The sequence below is a fragment of the Metopolophium dirhodum genome, chromosome 1 (genome assembly GCF_019925205.1).
Source record: "Metopolophium dirhodum isolate CAU chromosome 1, ASM1992520v1, whole genome shotgun sequence".
Classification (NCBI taxonomy): domain Eukaryota; kingdom Metazoa; phylum Arthropoda; class Insecta; order Hemiptera; family Aphididae; genus Metopolophium; species Metopolophium dirhodum.
This window is the reverse complement of record NC_083560.1, coordinates 119,359,651-119,382,036: the sequence shown is the minus strand read 5'-3', so window position 1 is coordinate 119,382,036 and position 22,386 is coordinate 119,359,651. Positions and strand designations below refer to the sequence as shown.

General features: G+C 35.8%; 1 protein-coding gene across 1 annotated transcript; it reads right to left on the bottom strand.

The window, feature by feature from the left end:
- Nucleotides 1–849: 849 nt before the first annotated feature.
- Nucleotides 850–21,920, bottom strand: LOC132934105 (uncharacterized). The gene is made up of 12 exons (XM_061000381.1): nucleotides 21,474–21,920; nucleotides 15,870–16,476; nucleotides 13,793–14,037; nucleotides 12,052–12,444; nucleotides 8,622–9,012; nucleotides 6,678–6,877; nucleotides 5,651–5,753; nucleotides 5,260–5,484; nucleotides 3,506–3,856; nucleotides 3,074–3,202; nucleotides 2,481–2,852; nucleotides 850–1,376 (listed from the first exon to the last, which is right to left on the bottom strand). Exons 2-12 carry the CDS (start codon nucleotides 16,419–16,421, stop codon nucleotides 1,155–1,157), a joined length of 3,183 nt encoding a protein of 1,060 aa, XP_060856364.1. The 5' UTR covers nucleotides 16,422–16,476; nucleotides 21,474–21,920; the 3' UTR covers nucleotides 850–1,154.
- Nucleotides 21,921–22,386: the final 466 nt, after the last annotated feature.

Here is a 22,386-nt window from a genome sequence, read left to right as displayed (position 1 = left end):
AGGTTTCAGGTAGTAAATTAGTGGAAAAGTATTTTAATTAACGTGGAAACTTAAATATAAAATATAATTTTTAATTTTATAGAATTGCGGAGAAATTTGAAAAACCAGGCATTGGTCATCTTTTAACAAAAACATATTTATGATTCATAGATTTTCCTTGTAGAGGAAAAATATAGGAGTATTTAATTTAAAGATCAGACTAGTGTGCATTGCCATCCCTGGTAAAAGCTTGAGCAATGTCTTAGAATATACCCAGGAAATAATTTATTAAAAGTTGGGTAGATTGAGGATTGTTTTAGCACTAAGATCGAATGGGTATTTGTAATATTTATTTTGGGATTCAAGAATGTGTAGAATAAAAGCATGATTGTTATTTTTGGAAGGGGCTAAGTATTTTGATTGTTATTAGATCGTACCGGGTGTTTAATATTTTTTAAATGTTTCCTGACCTTATACCTGTCTGTTTTAACTTTTAAGTCATGAAAAAATCATTTAATTTTTATAAATTTTTAAATAAAGATTTTTTAATGTATCACGAGATTATATTTAGTGTGCTTAATCTATGAATTGTGTTTACAGTTTGACTCCACTCTTGGAGAAACAATCTATAATATTTAAAAACCATTAAGTTTGATATATTTTGTGGATGCCGTATAGTATATTGTCACATCGCATACAGACGAGTTATGATTTTAAACGTAGATATCACGCGATATTAGTTGCTTCTCTCAGTTAAGGACAAATATTTAGACATAAATTAGCTCCAAACAAAATCCAAGAGGCACTCAAATATTCAATGGACAATGTTTAAATAAATAGTTTTAATCCATATATATAGTATATACATAATTGTAGGTGTATAATATGATATTTATTATATCCAGTCTATAGATTAAATTGTTCGCAACTCGACAGTCGCTTCAAAGTCAATAACATTTGTTTTTTTTTTAATATAACTATCAACCGTATTTCACATTCGCGTTAATCATTGAAATGTAAATATAATGTAATGATAGGTAGGTACAATGGATAAAACTATATTTGGCGAAAAAAAAAAATATACACGGCGGTATTATAGACGGCCTCGTATAAAAATAAAAATAAATATAATTAGCCCACAGACACGGGGCAAGTTAGGATTTTGTTTGCTGAACTCATCGACGACCGTCTCCGCATCCGATCCCGTCCTCGGCGGTCGAATCTTTTAGGTACTCCCGGTACCCTTCGGCGCCAGTGAATATGACGTCCACCCACACTCGGACTGCTTGGCCAGTCGCCGCCGACAAGTAGAACGTCCGCTGGGCGGTCTTTACCACGAACGCGCACCCCTGTCCCTTGGTGCTGTTTGTGTGGTCGACGTACACTTCCTCAATGTCCTGTTTGTATCAACACAATGGAAACAATAATATTAATAAAACATAATAAATAGCTGGCAATGCGAATAATACACAACAATGGTAGGAAACTGTTTGCGCACATTTTCACAAAACGTAGCGCTCGCTTGTGCGAATTCGAGCAACCCTGAGAGCACTGCACAAAAACAAAACATACTTTTTGTTGAAAACGATTGAAAAAGTAGGTACCTAGGTAAGATACTTGTAATTATAACGAAATCAGAAAAATGCTGGTTTGAATTTATACTCAATAGTTTTTATATAATTACATCGCATTGTGAAATTCATATTCTACAAAAATACCAGAGCACATAGGTTACGTTGTCATTAACTTTTTGATCGAATCGAGAATGTATGAAATTGATAGAAATCTAAAAGGTACCCTATTTATACGTAGCACCAATGCACATTTACTTAATTCGGAAGTTAGTTAATCCGGGTACACATATATACAATAGACGCATTTTTAATACGCAGTAAATACCTACTTAAAATGTGGTTTGTCAAATTGAATTAACTATGAGTCCGGGATATGGATAAAATCGTATAAACGGTTCATTTATATTTTTAGCCGGTAGGTATTTCAAATTCTGAAATTCTATATCCTTATAATATATCAATTCTAATTTTTATATCATGCATGAAAAAAATATTTGGTTTTAAAAATAAAACATTTGAACGACCGGAATTACCGGAATAATGACAAAATATTATATTATGAGTACCTAGTTAATGTTCTTTAACCAGCGCGGTAGTTTTTAATTTTATCATTATTTTAAATTTAAAAAAAATTTTGGCCACAAAACTTATGTATAGGCCCATAAGCACAATAATTAGAATAAAACGATTTGGGAGGGGGGCGAGCTTAACTCCCCTAATTGATTTTCTCAGTCCTCCTAAACGGTAATGTGGTTTCATATACTTCCTTAGTACGTACTTACAAACCGTATGAGGCCGATTCGCATTGAGTTATAATATTCACATTTATAAATGCGTATAAACGCGGAATACAACAAAATACGCACAAGTTGCTATCGGGTGGAGAAAATTGTTCAGAAAATTGTCACAACACACACACACACACACCTGAAAACGGATGGACGCCCTTGGTGGGATTTTTTTCTCAGTCGCGGCGGCGGCGCCCGCTCGTTGGTTGGCGGCGTCGTCCGACCGGCGGCGATAATAGGACAGGGTCCTCGACCGCCGGTCGAACACGAACCATCTCTTCAGCCACTTGCGTCCGCCGCGGCGCGCGTTCTTGCCGCCGGCACCAGACAGCTTTTTCAAGTAGCCTCGGCACGACGCGCTGTCGATCCAGAAGTGCCGGTCCACGCCGCCGTTGTCGTCGTCCAACTGGTGTCCCGCCGACTCGATGTGCGCGCGCAAGTCGAACGCCATCCGGTTCTCGGTCGAGCCGTCACCGTCGTACCGGATCGGCAGATATCTAGTCAACGGCCTCTGCAGCGGTAACACAAAAAACGCATCGTATACTCATCATTTATATGACATTATAGGTAGCCACGCGCAAGCAAAACGTGCAGTTGCATCCGTCAACACGCGAGTTGTTTATCAAAATTAATATATAATATTTTAGATGGATGTATATTATCTATGAAGCCATATAAAGCAACCGTGTAAGTACGTCTTGTAGTCACTATATGAGTGCAGGTGGTACTAACTTTTGTGATGTCCGACGGAGACGTTTTGTTTTTTGGTCGGAGTTTGATCGTGGCCCCTCCGTCGAAGATGGTCGACATTGACATTCGTGAAATAGAGTCATCCGATATCGGTCTGGTACAACCATCCTCCTGCAATAACACACAACGCGGAAACATTAATCTAATTTACAGTCGCCCGAGGCAATGGAATTTTGTAAATTGTAATTTATACATATTTCGTACATAATAATATAATACCATAAAGACATGCATAATACAAAAAGATTCTATTTCAATACGACGAGAAGAAGTTTCAGTGACAATTTAGTGTCACCGACTATATTCCCCTTTCAACGGGACTATTATAGCTGCAGGGGTAAGATCCGACCGATGGATGTCTATTTAACCGGAAGTAACCAGAAGTAACTGGTAGGTAACGAAAACAATTATTACCTCGCCACCACTGCTGCCTATACTGCTACAGCACGTAGTCGTCATGCTACCAGTCATCAAGCTATTGATATTATTGGCCGTCGTGTCTTCCGTCACGGGAGTGGCTGTCGAAAACCACGGTGACCTTGATGGCTGCATGTCCCACGACAACGACGACGGAGACCTCGATGACATAGGAGATTTTAATTGCTGGTCCCATGACCACTCCAAAGACTTGGGTGGTTGATGTTCCGCTCCTGATTGCATTTCGTAATGAAACTGATGGGGACGTCGGTATTGGTCTGATATGGCGTTTGTTGCAGTCGTCGTGCTGGCTACGGTGGCGTCCAGATCTTGCAGTTTCTTGTGACCCTATGATCACAATGATTGTACGTGAGACATTAAATAATAAGTTGTATATTAGCTATATATAATTTGGGGAATAATTTATTTGAATAACTTAATTATTTTTGACGAATTATCAAACAGATCAAGATAAACTTGTCTAATTTGTATTTTCAAAATATTATTATAATATTATTGCCAAAAGAAGTTTTTTATTATTTTCTTACACTTCAGACGAATTCAATTCCGCAATTTTTAACCAAGCATGTCAATAAAAACAGAGGGTTCTAAATAGTTAAAACAAACATTCGTTTACACTAAAAATAGATCATATTAATACACTATGCTCAAATTAAAATGTTCTATATCTATTCACCAAAACGATATCCTAAACTTTTGCCATAACGATATTGGTTATTTTTTAATTCGCCTAAATGAAATGCCCTCATAAAAGCGAATGCGACGTCGATCTATATAGTCAGTCCGGATTTAAGATAGTCTTTGCAGTCCATTGTAAACAATGATAATGTAAAAATTAAATCATAATTTATAAACCATGTATACATATCGTTTACCATACTACATATATTTTTTTGTTGAATTGTTAATATTACAACTATTTTAAGGTGTTGACATTTTTTACGTTCTTATAAACATTTTTCGCCGATATTAGTAATATGTTTTAAAAAGTCCAACGTAGAATTAGAATAGTGTTTTTCATTTATACAATTTTAATACGACGAGATTAAGTAGATAAACACAAAACACCCCCTCAAATAGTTTTGAAAACATCCAGTTTTAGGTTATTTGAACAAAAATCGTATATTCAGAAGAGAACTGCAGGACGTACAAATTACAGGATTTTTGATTTAAATCTAAGATAACCATACCACTATAAAACCACTTATAATACAGTCATAGTTATACAGACATCGACTTTATCATGCTTATATTATATATATTTATATTCTAATGACGGCTGTATTTTTATTATTTAACATTGAAATCGTAAAAGCGTGACTAAATTAGTTTTTTTTTGGAAAATGTCGATTGGCATTTGAGGGATATCGATTTTGAAAAGTCTAAATTATTATTTTTTTTTTTTTTTTAAGCGGGTTAAGGCTTCGACTACTAGGTCATTAGCCTGTGGTACTGTAGGGGAGGGTACTGTAGATTTGTTTACACGTGTGTGTTTGTTTTGGCAGAATTTATGATTTGGGCACCTGTAGGTATCTGCCATGCCCGGGTGGGAGATGGCGGCACTTATTCTCCGGACACCGTGACTTGCCCGAAGAAAAATGCCGCCCGCGACTGAGGTATCGAACTCGGGTCCGCCACTCCGTCCCCCTCTAAATTATTATTAGGTGCGTTTCGTAAAGTTTATAATCGGAAACTTCTATCCAAACAACATTCACGTGTGCTCAAAATACCTGTTGAATGGACAATGTCGCTGTGTTTATGTCAGTCCGCAGTGCTCGTAGCTGGTCATCGCCTACGCTTCGGAGCTGATCGAGCTGCGCGCGCAACCACTCGGCACGTGCCCGTCGAGCCCGCCTGACCGCCACGGCCGCGGCCCGGTCCCTGTGCAACTCTTCTCTGCGAGCCAGCCATCCGGCCTCCTCTTCAAGCAATCCGAATTCTACATCTTCGTACAACTGCAGGACACATATCAGCATTTCGTAAATATATATAATATAGGTACTATTAGACGAAAAAATAATCGTCTTAGTCATCGACCGTAACGTTGTTTTCATGAATCGTTACGATATAATGACGTGTTATATTATTTTGTAAAGTTGTTATTATTATTATATGTCTCACCTTCTGTTCGGCATCCAACAGTTCCGTCTGTTTGTCAATGGAAGCACGTATTTCAGTTTTCAGAACGTCGTTGTCCTCGATTGATTCTAACCGCTTCCGTAACCTATGACGATTACTGGTATATTATATTATATCAAAGTAGATTATTATTTGTAACTATAAACAACATGTACTACACTGTGGGTGTATACTATATGTAGACACTATAATTAGATTTTATAAATATGGTGTTGGGTGGGTAGTGTAATATAGGTAGTGGTGTAAACGACAATATTAGATCCATACGAGATAGTATCCGTAGCCCAATTATTATAAGGGAGCGGCTCGAGGGATGGATAAAAAAATAAAAAATGTTTTTAAAACAATTAACTATAAACACGATTATAAAGAACATAATATATTTCATTATAATCACGAGTAAAAAAATACCAGTGCGGGGTAAATAAACTATTTTTTTTAACTCGTTACTTAAGTAAATATACTATAGAAAAATATAAATTAAGTTCAAAGTTCACAGTTTCTTTTCTTTCATTTTAATTGATTGCCCTAATAACAGAAGTTATTTATTATTTAATTTAATTTTTCAAAAATATTATGGCACCAACACGTGAATATTGTTATCGGGTAGGCTGTGTTATTGTTGAAAGATTTGAAATTATTGTTTTTGGGTGAACTGTATTTTGCATGAAAATGTATATATAAAGTTGTGTTTGTATAGGTACTTACGTTATTTTGAACCCTGTAGAAATTCAGAGATAATAAATTCAACATTTCGACTATCTACAATTTAGTATTTTAGTATATTTACAATCGTTTACCTCTGATGCGATATTTTTTGTTCTTTGTTTTATTATACATGTTTAGCCCCCCCCCCCACCCGAAACTCGGGTAGTGGTTGTCTGTAGTTATGGACGACTACCTAGAGTATAATCATATTTTTACAAACTTTTTGTTATTTGAATATGTAATATTTTCCATCAATTCGTGTGCATGCACGTCCTTAAGTAGTATAATAACAATCAATTACCCTTGGAGTGTTCGCCGGTGTCCTGCCAACTGTGAATCAGCTGCTATCCTCTGATCCTGCTGTTTCACAGTACAGGCGTCCATTTTTTGCCGGCAATCAGCCACGGCCCGGTCCAAACCGTCTACGATGTTGTCCGACTGACGGGTTTCATCGTCGGCAACATCGAGTTCAGCACGCAGCAAAGCGGTCTCGATGATCAACTGTAATCACGCCGATGCAAATTTCATCTTATTAGTATCGCGAAAATTATACCAATTTTTTCCTCAGTCAAATTATTAACGAGGTAGATATTTTCTCACAATTATTGTTATTACTTATAAATAAAAACCAATAATGATGAGTTTTAAAATTTTTTAATCAAGACAATTAAGTGAATTTTGAAACTCTTTTTAGTGAGCACGGTGGGTTAAACTTTATTTAGGTAGAGTACACTCGTGATTATAAATGTATACAAAGGTACTTCACAGAAATATTTAATCAATAATAAATAATTATTTTAATATCGAATGGTGATTTCAAAGTTTAAGTTTAAATGCTATGTTTAAAAAAATATATTTATTTTAGTTTTTGGTATACCTAATTAATTACTATTATTTTATTTTTATCAGTTGATTTGATTGTTGCACTTGTGTCCACACAAACTGTTGTCACTGATTTATAGTAATATGAGCTCAAGTGCTATAGTGAAGGTTATGTGTAGATAAAAATATTTATTAATTGGTATAGTAAGAATAAACAGATAAAATACACAAACAACGAAATTATTATAAAAAATTTAGTGGCCATATTTTATATAAATTGCCAAATTTATTATTGAAATTGTTTACGATTTTCTATTTAAACGGTTCACGGTGTTGTTTAAAAGTATATTTTTTACCAAAATAAACGTATAGGTACTAAATATATTAGTCCTTGTATGACATACTAAAGTCAAGATTTTTTTTTAAATAATTTATTTCATACTGCAGTAAACTAAAATTTGAAAATTGATGAATAATTTAAAACGTGTATTATAAATTCAAATTAAGATGTGAATAAAACCCATGGCCACCGTATTATTGAGAGTGTACCTATCTATGTGAAAGAAATCATGTTTTTAAACAAAATCTAAGATTACGTCATCGACGCTGATTACATGATTAATCAGAAATGGTACGAATACAAAACTAGGTATAAATTACTGAATCGAAATAACGTCTTGATTATTCAATTCAATCGTAAATTCATATTATTTTAAAATATTTACTTTTACGGACTATTCTTATAGCTGCTGGGAGCGATACTTTTTTTTAATGTGTGTGTTAGAATACATTTAATTAGGTATGAAAAATGGCTAAATCAGAAATATTGTTATCGTTATTTCCTTATTTAAAAGACTCACAAAATAAAAATTGAATTATAAAAATAGGTTTAAAGTTTTATTTTTGTGACCTTTTAAAAACTATTTTAGTTTTCTAGGAAATATGTACTAAGTAGGTAGGTACTTAATAATAATAATAAAACGTTTATTTGATCTAATAAATCTGAAAAATCATTATCTTATGTGAATAGTAAAAAAAAGACTAAGGATTTCGGAATTGGATACATTCTCTTGTTCCTATTTTTGGTTTATTCGTGTATTATATGGCATTATAGCAATAAAATACTTTTAGGTACATCGATGGAAACACATTCATGTGGTAAGAGTAGGTATACGCACAGACAAACACACACACCAACGATAAATTTACTTATTACACAGTCGTCTAAATAGGTACTGTCTATATCGGACTCCACACGAAAACATTTTGCTTGCGATTCCGCTTGAGAATTCCCATACGAACGCGTTCAATTGAAATTTGAATAACAGCATAACAGGAGTATCGTCAAATATTACAATATATAATTTTTTTTAAATTCAAAACGAAGCTTCCATCGTATTTTCTCAATACGATATGCACTTACCTCCCGGTCGACTTCTTCGCGGCGCAAGTGCAACTCCACCAGCCGGGACTTGTGCGCGGACAATTCGACCAGCAGCTTCCGGCGTTGCTCGGCCACCTCGGCCACCCTGTCGGCAGCAGCAAACGAAACCGTCGGAGTTGTCGTCGTGTTACCTTCTTTGGAATCCACCGCAAACGGTGACGAACGCAGCCACATCGTCGTCGTCTGCCACGAAGGCGGCGGTGATGATTGGAGGAAAGGCGACTGCAATGACTGCAGCTTCATTTGTTGTAGCGGTCGGTCAGGCGATTTCGACAAGAGGTTATCTGCAGCGGTCGGTGACGTTTTGAAACGGTCGTCGGGGCCGTCGTGCCCGTTGAGCTGACTCTGACCGAGTTGATGGTCCTTGCCACTGTATAAATCATAATATTCAAAAACAGATGGATCGTTATACTCTCACTATCATATCCAGAAGCTAAGTAAACATAAAAATAAAAAAATAATTATGAAATGTAAACGTAAATACTCGTAAACAACGAGAGAGTGGACGCGTGCCTTGGTATATGTATTATAATATATTATAGCATTAATTTATATGCGCAACGAAGAAAAACAAGCCATATGTTCAATGTAAAGATAACACCTCTGGATAACGCTTCCGGTGGGCAAACGCTAACCGATGGTGATCGATTTCATTTTAAATCACGTGTACTTCGCTCGCGCACGTTGTCTATCGATTCTAATTTTGAAATAATCTTTTCTCGGTATAGCTCTGATGGCATCACAAGTATACATATATTAAAAAATGTATAAATTGTATATTTGTATCATAGGAACAAGCACGTGGGACGTTCAATTCAATCTAATAAGTATAGAGGGTTGGAGCAGCTTGCATGGCTCACCCATTATTGATCGTTTATCATATTATAAACTATACACAATAATAATATATTATACATACTATATTCTATAGTATATGTTGTAGTGAGTACAAATCGGGTTTACGAAAGTACAAAACACGTCGTTGAGATGAAACTTTTGTCAAAATCGAGGTAATATGGCTGATATCTCAAATACAAGTATAATAATTTGAATTCATATATTTTTCTATAGAAGCCAATATTATGTGCGGTAAACATTATGTTCTACTATTTCGTTCAACTATATTATAATAAAGTTTCTTGCTTTCAACGATATATTTGTGTCATTACTCATTGCAGATGCCGTTGTTGGGCGTCGCTCTAATATAATACATCGTTTTTACAATATTATTACAGTTGTTCCTGCAGATATACACCGATATATTATTATAATAGTTTTCGTGTAGTTGTTGTTACTTATGCAACAGGCGTCCCATGTAAGGTTATCCATGCGCTCATTATTATTTGTTCAACGTTCATATAAATATTAAATATATATAATAAAACACGTCGACTAGACAAGAAATACCCGCATGACACTGTGCCGCCGTGTGTATTGTGTATTTCATATTTTAAACAATAAAAAGAAATGATATCACACTAAAAACAATATATGTGTAAAAAAAATCTAAATAAAAACGAATCATTTAGCTATAACAAAGACGCAATAAAGTTGTGACAGTGACACCATTTTAAAAGTCAAAACTGAATATGAAACAATTCTTTTATGTTAGTTAATTATTATTTATTACACATATTTAGATAGGTATACAATATATATGATAAAAATAGCATTTAAAACATGGTGTGTTTTGTTAATGGTAATATTAAGTTTATAATTTTTTTAATGTACCTTCCAACTACGCTTTAGTGTACATAATTATTTATTTATTTGATACATTTTTTTTTATTTACTTCGCCGGGAACGTGCATATTTATTCAATACCAATAATACTTAATAGTCCCGACACAGTTAATACTATCTGGTATAAATAATATAATAAGATAAAGGCCATTAACTTACGTAAGCCATAATATATTGCAATTATTTAATTGCATTCAGAAAAATAAATTATTGAATGAAATCCATAAATAATTACACTTTAGCAAAACAGATTATGTAAATTTAAATTTATCCAAATATTATTAAATACTATACGTCTTTATCTGTTAAATAGGTGTAATAAATTTAATGTAATTATCTAAATAACATTAAATTACATTTTGTCATTTGAATGGGTGTAATTTAAACGTTGAAAATTGTTCTAATTAGGTATTAGCTTTGAAAATGTGTATTATCACTTGTTACAACTAATTGACGGGTCTAATTACTATAAAACAGTTTTTTTTTTTACACAAGGAGAGTTCATAGTGCATATTATTTAATGCGGGTGTGAACAATATGCGGTGTTAAGTTGCTGTGTAATATATTAAACTTTAATAATTAAAGGGCACCACCAGGCACCAGTCATAAGAAACGCTTATTACACCACACCACTGCCTTAATTATTTAGCCAGTTACAAAATATACAAAATAAATCTGGGAGGCTTATTTCAGAAAAGAAAATAATATATGATGATAAATATAATATAAATACACCTATTGAATATCCATTCTAACAATAACGTTGTAATAACATTTGAATATAGAAATTTCCATTTTGTGGCTATCATAACATTATTTACGGACTATAGTTTTGATTTATCTTCATACGTTAAGCCTCTCGAAGCTGCACTTAACCGGTATATGCAAGCCTCAGCAAGTTGATGATCATTTTTAATTGAGTTAAGTTAAGTTGATAGAAAACATTTTAAAAAGTTTAAAGTTTATAATTATTCTAAATTTTTTTTTAACTCATATTAGTTTAAAGTTATACGGAAACTTACAATTAACTTATTAATTTAAGTTAAGTTATTTATTTATTTTTAAAATAAATAACTAGCCAGTAATATGGTTTAAAATAGTAAAAAAGTCAATTATTATGCATTACATTATGTATCATCAATAATAATTGTATTATATTTATTATTTAATTATTTATAAATTAACGTAACTTGGAATCGATTAAAAGTAACTCGTTATTTATTAATTATATATGAATAAAAATCAGTTAAGTTATAAATTAAGTTAATGAATATTAACTTAATTTTAACTTTAATACTCGTTTATGCCCAGGCTTGGATATATGTAGTAATAATATACTAATAATAATCATTTTCCGCGTGCAAACAACTTACATATAAAGGTCACGGCCATCATGGGCCGGGCCATGTAATCACTAACCAGTTAATCAAATACAATTTTGAAATTTTGTTTGAACGTATACGAAAAAACTTATAAGGGATGCATATATACCGTACAGATAATCAAAAAATTCTTAGGACAAAACTGCACACGGTTTTTGATATGACTATAGGCCTATTACCACACGGTATAAACACAACACTTATCGAATTGTCATATAGATACTTATAATATTAGACACAATAATGATCGACTTATCTACCTCAACCCTCCACAAAAAATGTACCTGTTGTTGTATAAATCTTCGGTGACCGTCGTACAAGACGGGGCATGCATTCTTATTCTGGTCCTGGGACTTCCACAAGTTGCGGACGACGACGGAAGATTGTCGTTTTCCAAAAATACCGAGTCATTGTCTCCTCCAGCCACGCGCAATGACAACGGTGACAGTGTAGGGGGAGACGAGGTAGCCACGGACGGCCAGGTTGATGATGGGGATAGTGGCGACGTCATTGGCGATAGTGGCGATGTCATAGGCGATAGTGGAGATGTCATAGGCGATAGTGGCGATGTCGTAGGCGATAGTGGCGATGTCATCGGTGACAACGGTGACGTGGGTGAAGACGTTTCTGTGGAGGATTTCTTGCTATCTCGCGGGAGAGAACCGTTTGTTTTGATCCTAAAATTGGTGGAAAAAATATAGCATAATAGGTATAAGTTAGGTGGGTAACAGTTCAGTATGCCTACATATAATAAAAGGTAAATGACCTTTTTCCTGTATCAAATGCCAAAAAAGTATACAATTTTTATCAAGGGTCACAAAACAAAAAAAAAAGTAATATTTTATTTTTTTTATAGTTTGGAGGTGGTTATTTATACTTTATTTTTGTACGACAAACATGCATTTAACAAACTTTAGTTTACAGTAAACACTAAACGTGTGCACTACTACACACTGCAATAGAATACTATAAATTATTATGTATAATTACACTGCACGTCTGCACAAGTGCACAATTGAGTGCGTAAAGAAAATGATTTAGCAATACTGGTACAACATTAACAAAGATAACGTTACCTAGTCTATAGTTATGAACTATGTTTATTTGTATATAAATTATAAATTTATTACGTGGACTACAAAAAATATATTTTCAGGCTGCGGGTTGCCGACATCTGGTAGGCTAATTTTATCGGAAGTGTCCAAAGTTTTGTACATGGCCCACGAAAACATTTAGTACAGGGGCCCAAAATTGTATGTGGGTGGCCTGGGTATTAGTGGTACATAACACTTGGTCTTAGAAATTAGAATAGACACGATATCTGACAATTGGCATGCTTATCATGTATTGATGTACCTATAACAATTAATATTGATTCACGCAAAAGGCCAACGCGTGTCCATCGGATTCTATAGACTTAGTATAGTCTTATAGACTTATATATAACAATATGCTCTAATATAGTACACATAACTATACTAAACTACAACATTTCAAATAATGTTTTAAAATAACATTTATATGCGATCGTTATAGTGCGTTAGAATTAATTTGATTTCATCAATCGTATTAAATAATACACATTATTCTAATGCTAAATCCTATAACGATCCACTCCAAATTCACTTAAGCTAATGCATATTATATAGACGTGCGCGGGGTATATCACGATTGAAGAAATGGCCCATTTAATATTTGTGTCCCCCTATAAAGACCCTATATTCCGAAAAAAAAAACACAAAATATTTTTAAATTTGAAATATCGCTTGTCCTCGGAATTACCTATCAAAGAAGTTATAGACAAATTAAAATGCTGCTAAAAATTTGTTTTTTTCGATTTATTATTTTATAACAAATTTCATAGGTATTTCGAGGACGGTCATCTTGTATTTGTATACACTGCCCTACTGCACTTTTGTTTTCGGGGGCAATATTTTGTTTTGCACACCTGCCAATGAAGTCTGCACACGCTACATAATACGACGTAACTACATTACTGCATTAGCAATATTAGATGTATCTTACCGGTTTTGATACGGTGGCGTGGTCGTCGACGGCGCCGCATTGGCTGGCGACGTGTTCCCTGAGCTTTCAGACTGCGCCTGTTGCCGACTTTTGTTCCGCTCTTCGTAGTCCACACACGCCTGCAACACTTCGTCCAACTGCTGTTGCAGACATTCGGCTGTGTCCCGTTGCTTGATGTTTTCCTTGTCGTCGTCCCGCCCATCTGTCAAACCACCCGACTTGTAGTTGTGCCGCTGGTAGTAGTACTATAATATATATTAGGTTTACATAATATTATACACATACAAACATATTATTACAAGCAGATAAATGGTGAAGTACAAAATATGTTATATTATGAAGAACGTTTTTGGTTTTAATTTAAGCATTTTGTTTTTATATTTATTATGTAGGTACAGGTTTATAACATTAATGATTGACAAAAATATCGAAATTATGGAAGCCCGACGATTATACACTATTAAATGTGCGGATTGTTGGTTTATATAAAAATCGATATTTAATGGAACTTATATTCAAGTACAGAAAGAGCTAGGTCTGTTTTTTATAGTCGATGAAGAGCAAATAATTAATAATGAAACAATGAACAATAATGTACATTGATTTTATACATATATAGGTATTAGGTAGTAATAGAGCCGGTATCCGTATATTATTGTATTAATGAAATAATTCAGATATGAAATGTATATTAAAATTAATATAGGTATAGGTATAATAGATTCAATATATTTATGCGATTTACAGTGTGAATTATACATCCCGCACTATGTGGCCGATTATAAATATATATTTAAATTATATTTTCTAACTCCCATACAATTGTAATAACGGTATAGATGCGTAATAGCTATAGATTATAGGTACTAACTTAATTAATATAATCGAGTGATTTTTAATTTATAATTTTAAAGTCCTTTTTTAACTTGCAGGTTATGTTGTTTTTTCATACATGTTTATTGGAAGTAAATTGAAGAAAGTTTGGAAAAAATTATATTATCTATATTGCATTTTTGAAAAATAATAAGTACCTATAGACTATTAGACAAGCAAAACTTTAAATTACAATTTTTTTTTTTTTTTTTGGTAGTATATTATGTAAAGACTTGAAAATCTTAGATTTTAGATTTTGAATCGAAGAATATTAGCGCAAGTTGCAATGGAATTATATCAAAATAACATGTTCCTATATTCATGTACCAATTTCCAGTCTACTTTTGGACTGGAAATTTTCAAACCAACCACACCCTCTCTATAACTCTAAAAATCCCCCTTCTTATTTGTTACTCATAAATCAAACGCACCCACCAACTTAACATTTAGAAAGGGTGAAAATGAAGCCGATGAGGTGAATAAAAACTATATTAATATATTATGTTATAATAACTTGAAAGTTAATAACAATAGTAGATACTATTTAATATAGTAGAATAATTGGCATAACAATAAAGATGACTTTTTCTTTGAAATATAACAATGTGCACTATAAAATATGGTATAAGTTACATCAAACTTTAATTTAAGAAACTAATAAGTTCAATATATTTTTTTATTAACTCGTTTGAATTCAGATGAACGATATATAAATTTGGCATACTGAAATTTGTTAAGAATAGTAATATTTACATATTACTATTCAATATTATCTGTTTTAGGTTATAAACTGTACCTACGTTTTGCTATTAGTAGCTACTCGGTCTTACCTCCACTACGAGACACGCGTGGCGATGTGTAACGAACGAATAATTTTAAAAGAGTCCTGTGACTCACGAAACCCCTTTCACGCCGCCATACATACAACAACCCTAGCTATAACCGTTATCGACAAAATAGTCTAAATGACACGTAGTCAATCGTTATAAAATGTGTGTCCCTCCTATATAACAAAAATAAAATGCATTTCGATATTAGTCGTTCACTACTAATTTAACGGCGAATACAAATCCCGCATAATGTATTTACAGACGAAAATGGGCAGATATAATATATACCTATATATTATGAATAAAATTGTAAGTACCTCTATACAAGAGTTATTATCATAATATCCAAGAAATGTAAACGAGCAAAAACTTACTTTTGAACTGTTCGCGTGGTGCAGATCGTTGTGGTCCTGATGATCGCCGGTGGCGTACACGACGTTTTGCACGTTTCCCAGCGGTACGGTGGCGGTGATCGGCGGCGGCGACTTGGGGACATGGTGGTGGTGATGGTGGTGATGATGCACCGGGAAACCGATGACGGGATTCCGGTCGTAGTAAGGGCTGGGTAGTGACAAAGGTGACGGCGGCGGTGGGGTAGTAACCGCTTCGTCCTGCGGGCGTCCGGGTCGAGCGGCGGTGGCGGCGACTGTGGCGTCATCGGCTTCGGTCGGCGAACCGGTGACGTTGGAGGATACGTCCGACCGTCCGGCCCCGGTGGCCGGCGGACCCCGGCGGTGATGCGGGTGATCGTAGCGACTTGCCGTGTCGGTGACGCCGGTCGACCACGGCGACGTCCCGCCGGGCGGTGACGTCTCGGACACCGGCACCGGCTGGTCTAACAGGGCCTCGAACCCGGTGCGATCGTGCCGCCGTTGTGGTTGCTGCAGCTGCAGCTGCAATTGCATCTGTTGCTTTTTCACGTTCATCGAGACGGCGGTGGTGGCGGCGTGACTCTCTGCGTCTCGATACAATATTTTATGCCTACAGATTGAACGACGATTGTGTTATGTTATTATAGTAATAGTCTATTTTATACGTGCACAATAATATTATTGTTCACGCACGATGACCGACTGCGATGCATACATTATGCGACGACAGTTATATTATTATAATAAAGATCGTCTAAACTTAATAATAATAATAATAATAATAATATTATAATTGTAATAAAACGACGCGCACACGCACGCATACAATGATATGATATTTAATATTACGCGTGCGCGTCTACGGTACCTAATATGTACATTTAACAATAATTATTGCGTAATGATTTATGCGCAGACTTATCATACGCGTGTTTAATATTATATTATAATAATTATGATATTGTTATAACGACAATATATACCGTATCGTGTTAATATAATAAAACAATATTTATATAGGACATCGGGACTCGAGTACCGCTTGTGTGATGACGACAATAATGATAATATTAATAATAATATTATAGTGTTTTGTACTAATCGTCGACGGCTTTAATTACAACAACGACAGTTGTAAATTGTAATACAACGAGACCGATATAAATGATAAATTATAATGAATTCACCGACAACGCCCCGCCCGTCGTCTTCGTGTATTATAATATAAATATATACGCACGAATAAAAGTGACGAGCTGAATAAGAGATAACAATAATTATAACTATTTTATTGACGACGGCGGTACGTTTGACGACGATTGCAATATGAACGTTGTTTTTTTATTAATTTTTTTTTTTATTCGTACCTATATAATAATGTAATCGATTGGCGAAGACGCGGCACGTTTGCTAATAATATTTTATGTCTGCATCATGCCGCGCGGCTGCCACCACTTGAAAAAAAAATAATATTATATTATCTACATCAGAGACCAAACGTATACCTAATAATTTTATACCACGGGTGGTTTCGTATGGTTTTTCAAATGTCGTGAAATTATTCTACTCAAATGTAAAATCCCTCGGCAAACAAATTGGTTTTCAATTTTAAAACTATACAGGTATCTGTATGCTGCAATTTATAGTTCAGTGATACAATAAATTATAATATATCATTGTATACATTGGTAGGTACCTACATGTGTTTTTGGTATCACAAATATATCTTTTTCGAATTAAAAGGTTTTTATTTTGTAATCGTGGAAAATCTGTCGTGGCACTATTCTAATTTTATTAGTAACTTGTTAATGTCGTAATTTATATCGATAATAATATAAAATAAAAAAATTGTCACACATATAGTTGTTTATAGTAGGTAAGACTGTAATTTGCATACATACTGTAATAATAATTTATAATTATACATTACACATAACGAGGTGGAACATTTTTTATATTTTAACTTTTAAGGTTAACTGCCTACGTTTATTTCATAAAAAAAACATCTACTCAATACTAACTACTAACTATAGTGACTACAACGAAATACTAGAATTACAAATATATAGGTAGGTATTATAATATTATTACTATATTACAGACATTTGGCAAATCATTAAAATAATATGTTTTACGAAGAATGAATATTTTATATTTTAACTATTCATGAACATTCGTATAATAATTAAAACCGTAATTTTATAAGTATAATGTCTATACTCAGCATATGCTATAACAACAGTATACACACACTACGTCATATGCCGTCAGTATCTTTACGATAGGTCTGAGTAGTAACGACGATGATGGCTAAGTAAACGACAGTATAATATAACACAAACAACAACGCATACATAATTAATGTGGTTAAACGACGTTAATGTAATTACAGTGCATTTTTTTGTAAACGAGACACAATTAGTATAATATATACCTCCCACGGTTCTTCACGCATTATGTTATACATAGGCATTTATATAGGCACTAAAGAATATGCCTATAAGACTATAAACTGCTGTAATGCGCCATATATATTATATCATATTATATGTTAAATAATATTATATCATGAAGATTGCTGCGCACAATTGATAAATTAATTATTTGGCCGTCGCCCTCGCCGGTGCTGTGATCATGATTAATTGAAAAACCACGTCGTATTAGGTGCACACCGGTAGTCAGACACACGTCATGTAGTTTAATGTTGCTGGAAGACCACCCGTGTCTGTAGGTCCCCCCCGAAAACGGAACGATGGCTGCGTAGTATCCGACAATATTATGAACGAACCAAAATAGGTACATAGAAATATATTTTAAGCTACCAGCGTGCACCGGGTTGAGTGAAAATTTAGATCAAAAATATTTTCTAAAATATATATAATATATTATTCCCAATGTTTGTATACAATATACAACACCTCCGCAAAAAGTTACCGACCTATAAGCTTAGCCGGAATATCGTTGGTTTTCATTGCAAGTATTTTCGATCATCGCGTATACCAGAGCAACCGCGATCGAGTGCCAAACGATCGAATAATAATTATTGGCGCGTGCTGACCTATAATACGGATAATATCATTTACATATGTTCGCATATTATGTTAATGGGTATATACCTGATAATATATGTATATGATTCTCACACATTATTATAAATTATAATATACGGACTTGGGATTTATCACGTTGTTACATCCGTTCAGGAATTCTCTGCAGCACACATCTAGTTATTTTCAAAAGGTCTTTTGTCCCCGGCGGTGGATGTTGTGTACCTACCTACCTAAGTATATATAATTTACGTAGATATACGTGTACGTAAGAACATGTTACATTCGCCACGGACGGAATTTATAACACAGAATATATATACAAAGGACGGACAGACAAACAAACGCAAACGGAATTTATACATATTTACTTATCAATCGTCGACGGAATTTACACATATCCGAAGTGCATATTTGTTTATTATACTGCATCCGATAAACACAATCAATTACACCTATCTACGATGTTTTAATAATGAAATGTCGATTTTTGAATCCGATTGTTGTCTGCAGTTCCTCGTACGATTTGTTCGCGTGGGAACACTCGTCCGAGCTCTCTCACATGATATACATTCCGGGGGGATATTTTGATTTAGAATATCGTTTGGGAACGCGACCATAAACACGGTTTATACCTATATACGTGTATACTACAAAACCTCGCAGGCATTCCAGTCCGCCCGGCACACCTCCGTGTTTCGATACGCGTATAAAGGTTGCATTTATTTATTATATTACATTATTTATTTATTTTTGGGTTCTATGTACAGGGGCGAGGATTTAAACGCAGCGATGCGGTTCCCGGCCTGCAAGCGTTTACCACCGGAAACCCAACCTCGTCCACACGGTGCACATGCATTTTAAAAACAATAATATTGTGAATAGGTATACCACGCATAACCGTGGTAGCCACTTGTGGCTGTCGCCTATGGGCGCGAAATCAGTATTGGCCGCTTGTTCCCGCACGCATCGGCGTAGTGCAACGTATATTTTGTCGGTCGCCCGATTTGTGCTAACCGGTTCGTTTTGCCGCCCGCGCATCACCACCCCCCCCCCCCCCCTCTCCAGGGTCATCCGTCCCACGTGCGGGCTCGTTCTAAACAAACAAAATCGTGGGAAACGTCGTCGGAGCCGATACGGGAGCAGCCGCGGGGAACGCAGACGACAAATCGTTGTTATGAAAAAAACGATCCGCGGATCGCAAGAATCAGCGCGAAAACCGCAACGTCAGTCGTATAAAACTGCAGCAGCAACCGAGGTAATAACAATAACAATGTGGTACAACGATCGATTGTTATTGGAATGATAAATATTATGACGTATACGTAACGATGATGGTGTTGTTATTATTATATTGACATGGTCGCGAGACGGTTTTTTTTTTATTTTTCCGGAGCAACGGCTGTTATTGTTATACATATACCTACATAATACAACATGGCGCGATATTAGTTTTTGGTGTCCGCGGTAAGTGCGAGAAAAAAATCGTTTCGAGACGGCAAACAACGCAATCCGATCTGACAGTATATAACATAAAATATTACGGTTTTTTGCTTTTTTACAGAGGCCGTTTCGTTGTTGACCGCCCGCCTCCCGTCGTGATATATCATGTGTCACGACGATGGTAAAAAAGAGCGTTTTTTTTTAAAAATTAATTTTTAATAATATGCAAAAATTGAAACCTCGCTCGAGAGATTGCGTACGCTGCGTGTACCACACACTGTACACGCACTTTTAGTACCGCATTATGCCATATACGTATATAATATTGTGGTACTCGACTTTAACTCTTACAATAATAATAATAATAATAATAATAATAATATCGTCGTGCACGCACTAAAATAACGCGGGCCCCGTCATCGCCGCACGCCTCGCCGCGGTCGTTACGACCTAAATAAATCGTGTTAAAAATAATATAGATACCGGCGTTACCGTAGTAACAACTAGTTTTTACTAATTTTTTTTACATCTTGCGCGGGGACGCTCAATAAATAACGTTACGATCATACGCGCCGCCGATGTTAAATAATAATCGACCGAACAGCGGACGATCGTGACAATAATCAGTGGTGCGGCTAATAAAACATCAAATCGATGATACAAATCGACCGCCGAAAGAGACGGCCGTGTAAGTAACTGAGTAATAAGTGAAATGCAAGACGTGCAATACCTAAATAATTCGTATAATAAGTCAAAAATCGAGTAGAGAGGAAAGGCGTTATGGAGGTGGCCAAAAGGGGGCAGCGCTCGAGTCATTCGTGTCGAATCGTTTTTACGACGGTCTCAACAAATATATTATACGTATCAATTTTCAAACACAAACCCATAATCGTACCTATTCAAAAACTATGGTTTCGTCTCATATTGTTATAGTAACACAGTAAGTCGTCGTTAAACTACTCATTTAACGTCGTCTCGCTATTGCGTCGTAGGATTTCAAATCAAGTGTTCCGTTTGACAATTTATAAATCGACAGTTTTAGTGTACAACGTCGTTTATCAGATTAATATGTAATTTAATTTTAGTTTTTTATATCATGTAAACACATTTTACTTACAGTAAATGATTACAACAACGATGAAAATCGTTTCGATTTACGCGGTAAACTCGCGCGCGCGCGGTCCGGGAGGCGTATCCGATATAATAATTAATATTATATTATTGTCGCAGTGGTCGCGAGTCGTCGTGCAACAGCTGTCGGTCGGTTGTGCCGTCTCATGACTCGGCGGCGGCGGCGACGACGACGGCGATTTGAACGCGCGGACAGCAACGGAAAAGCCGGAGAATCGGCGCGGCGCGGACGGCGTGCGACTGGTGACAGACACGGTGCATCGGCGCCGTTGCTGGTTGCACACTGCTGTCCGCGGTCCGCGGTCCGCCGGTCGGCGGCGCAGCAACAAAACACCGCCGCCGACAAATATGCCTGTGAAACGCCTCTACGCGCGTGCGCGCCGCCGCCGCGGTAATAATAATATTTTCGTACCGCCGGCAAGGCAGCAGCAGCTGCCGCCGCGGACGCGGCAGCCGGTCCCACGCGGCGGCCCTACGGACGACGGACGGACGTCGACGCTGGCGCTCCTCCGCGAGTATAAAAAAAAAAAATAATAATAATAAGAATAACGAAGACGATCGCGGTCGGCGTCTACATTATTATTATTATTATTATCATATAGGTAGTGCGTGCGTGTTTGCGTGTGCGTGAGGTATGCGTGCGTGTGCGTGAGGTATGCGTGCGAGCAGTACGTGTGCGTGCGTGTGGTTGCATCCGTCACCGCTTTGTGTGCAGCGGCGGCAGCTGCGGAGATTATAGCGACGTAGTGCAATGCCGCCGCCGCCGACGGTGCAGCCCGTCGAAGAGAGGAATTTTCGTCGTCGCTGTGTGATAATATTATTATTATTGTCGACGACGGACGACGACGGGTCGCACCGGCAGACGATTTTACCAGCGAGATTGCAGGCAATTGGCACGA

Coding starts and splice junctions, on each gene's coding strand:
- LOC132934105 (XM_061000381.1), bottom strand. CDS start 16,421: ATGAACGTGAAAAAGCAACAGATGCAATTGCAGCTGCAGCTGCAGCAA. Junction 5,485..5,650: donor TGTTGGATGCCGAACAGAAG/GTGAGACATATA, acceptor TGTGTCCTGCAG/TTGTACGAAGATGTAGAATT. Junction 2,853..3,073: donor CTCCGTCGGACATCACAAAA/GTTAGTACCACC, acceptor TTACCGCTGCAG/AGGCCGTTGACTAGATATCT.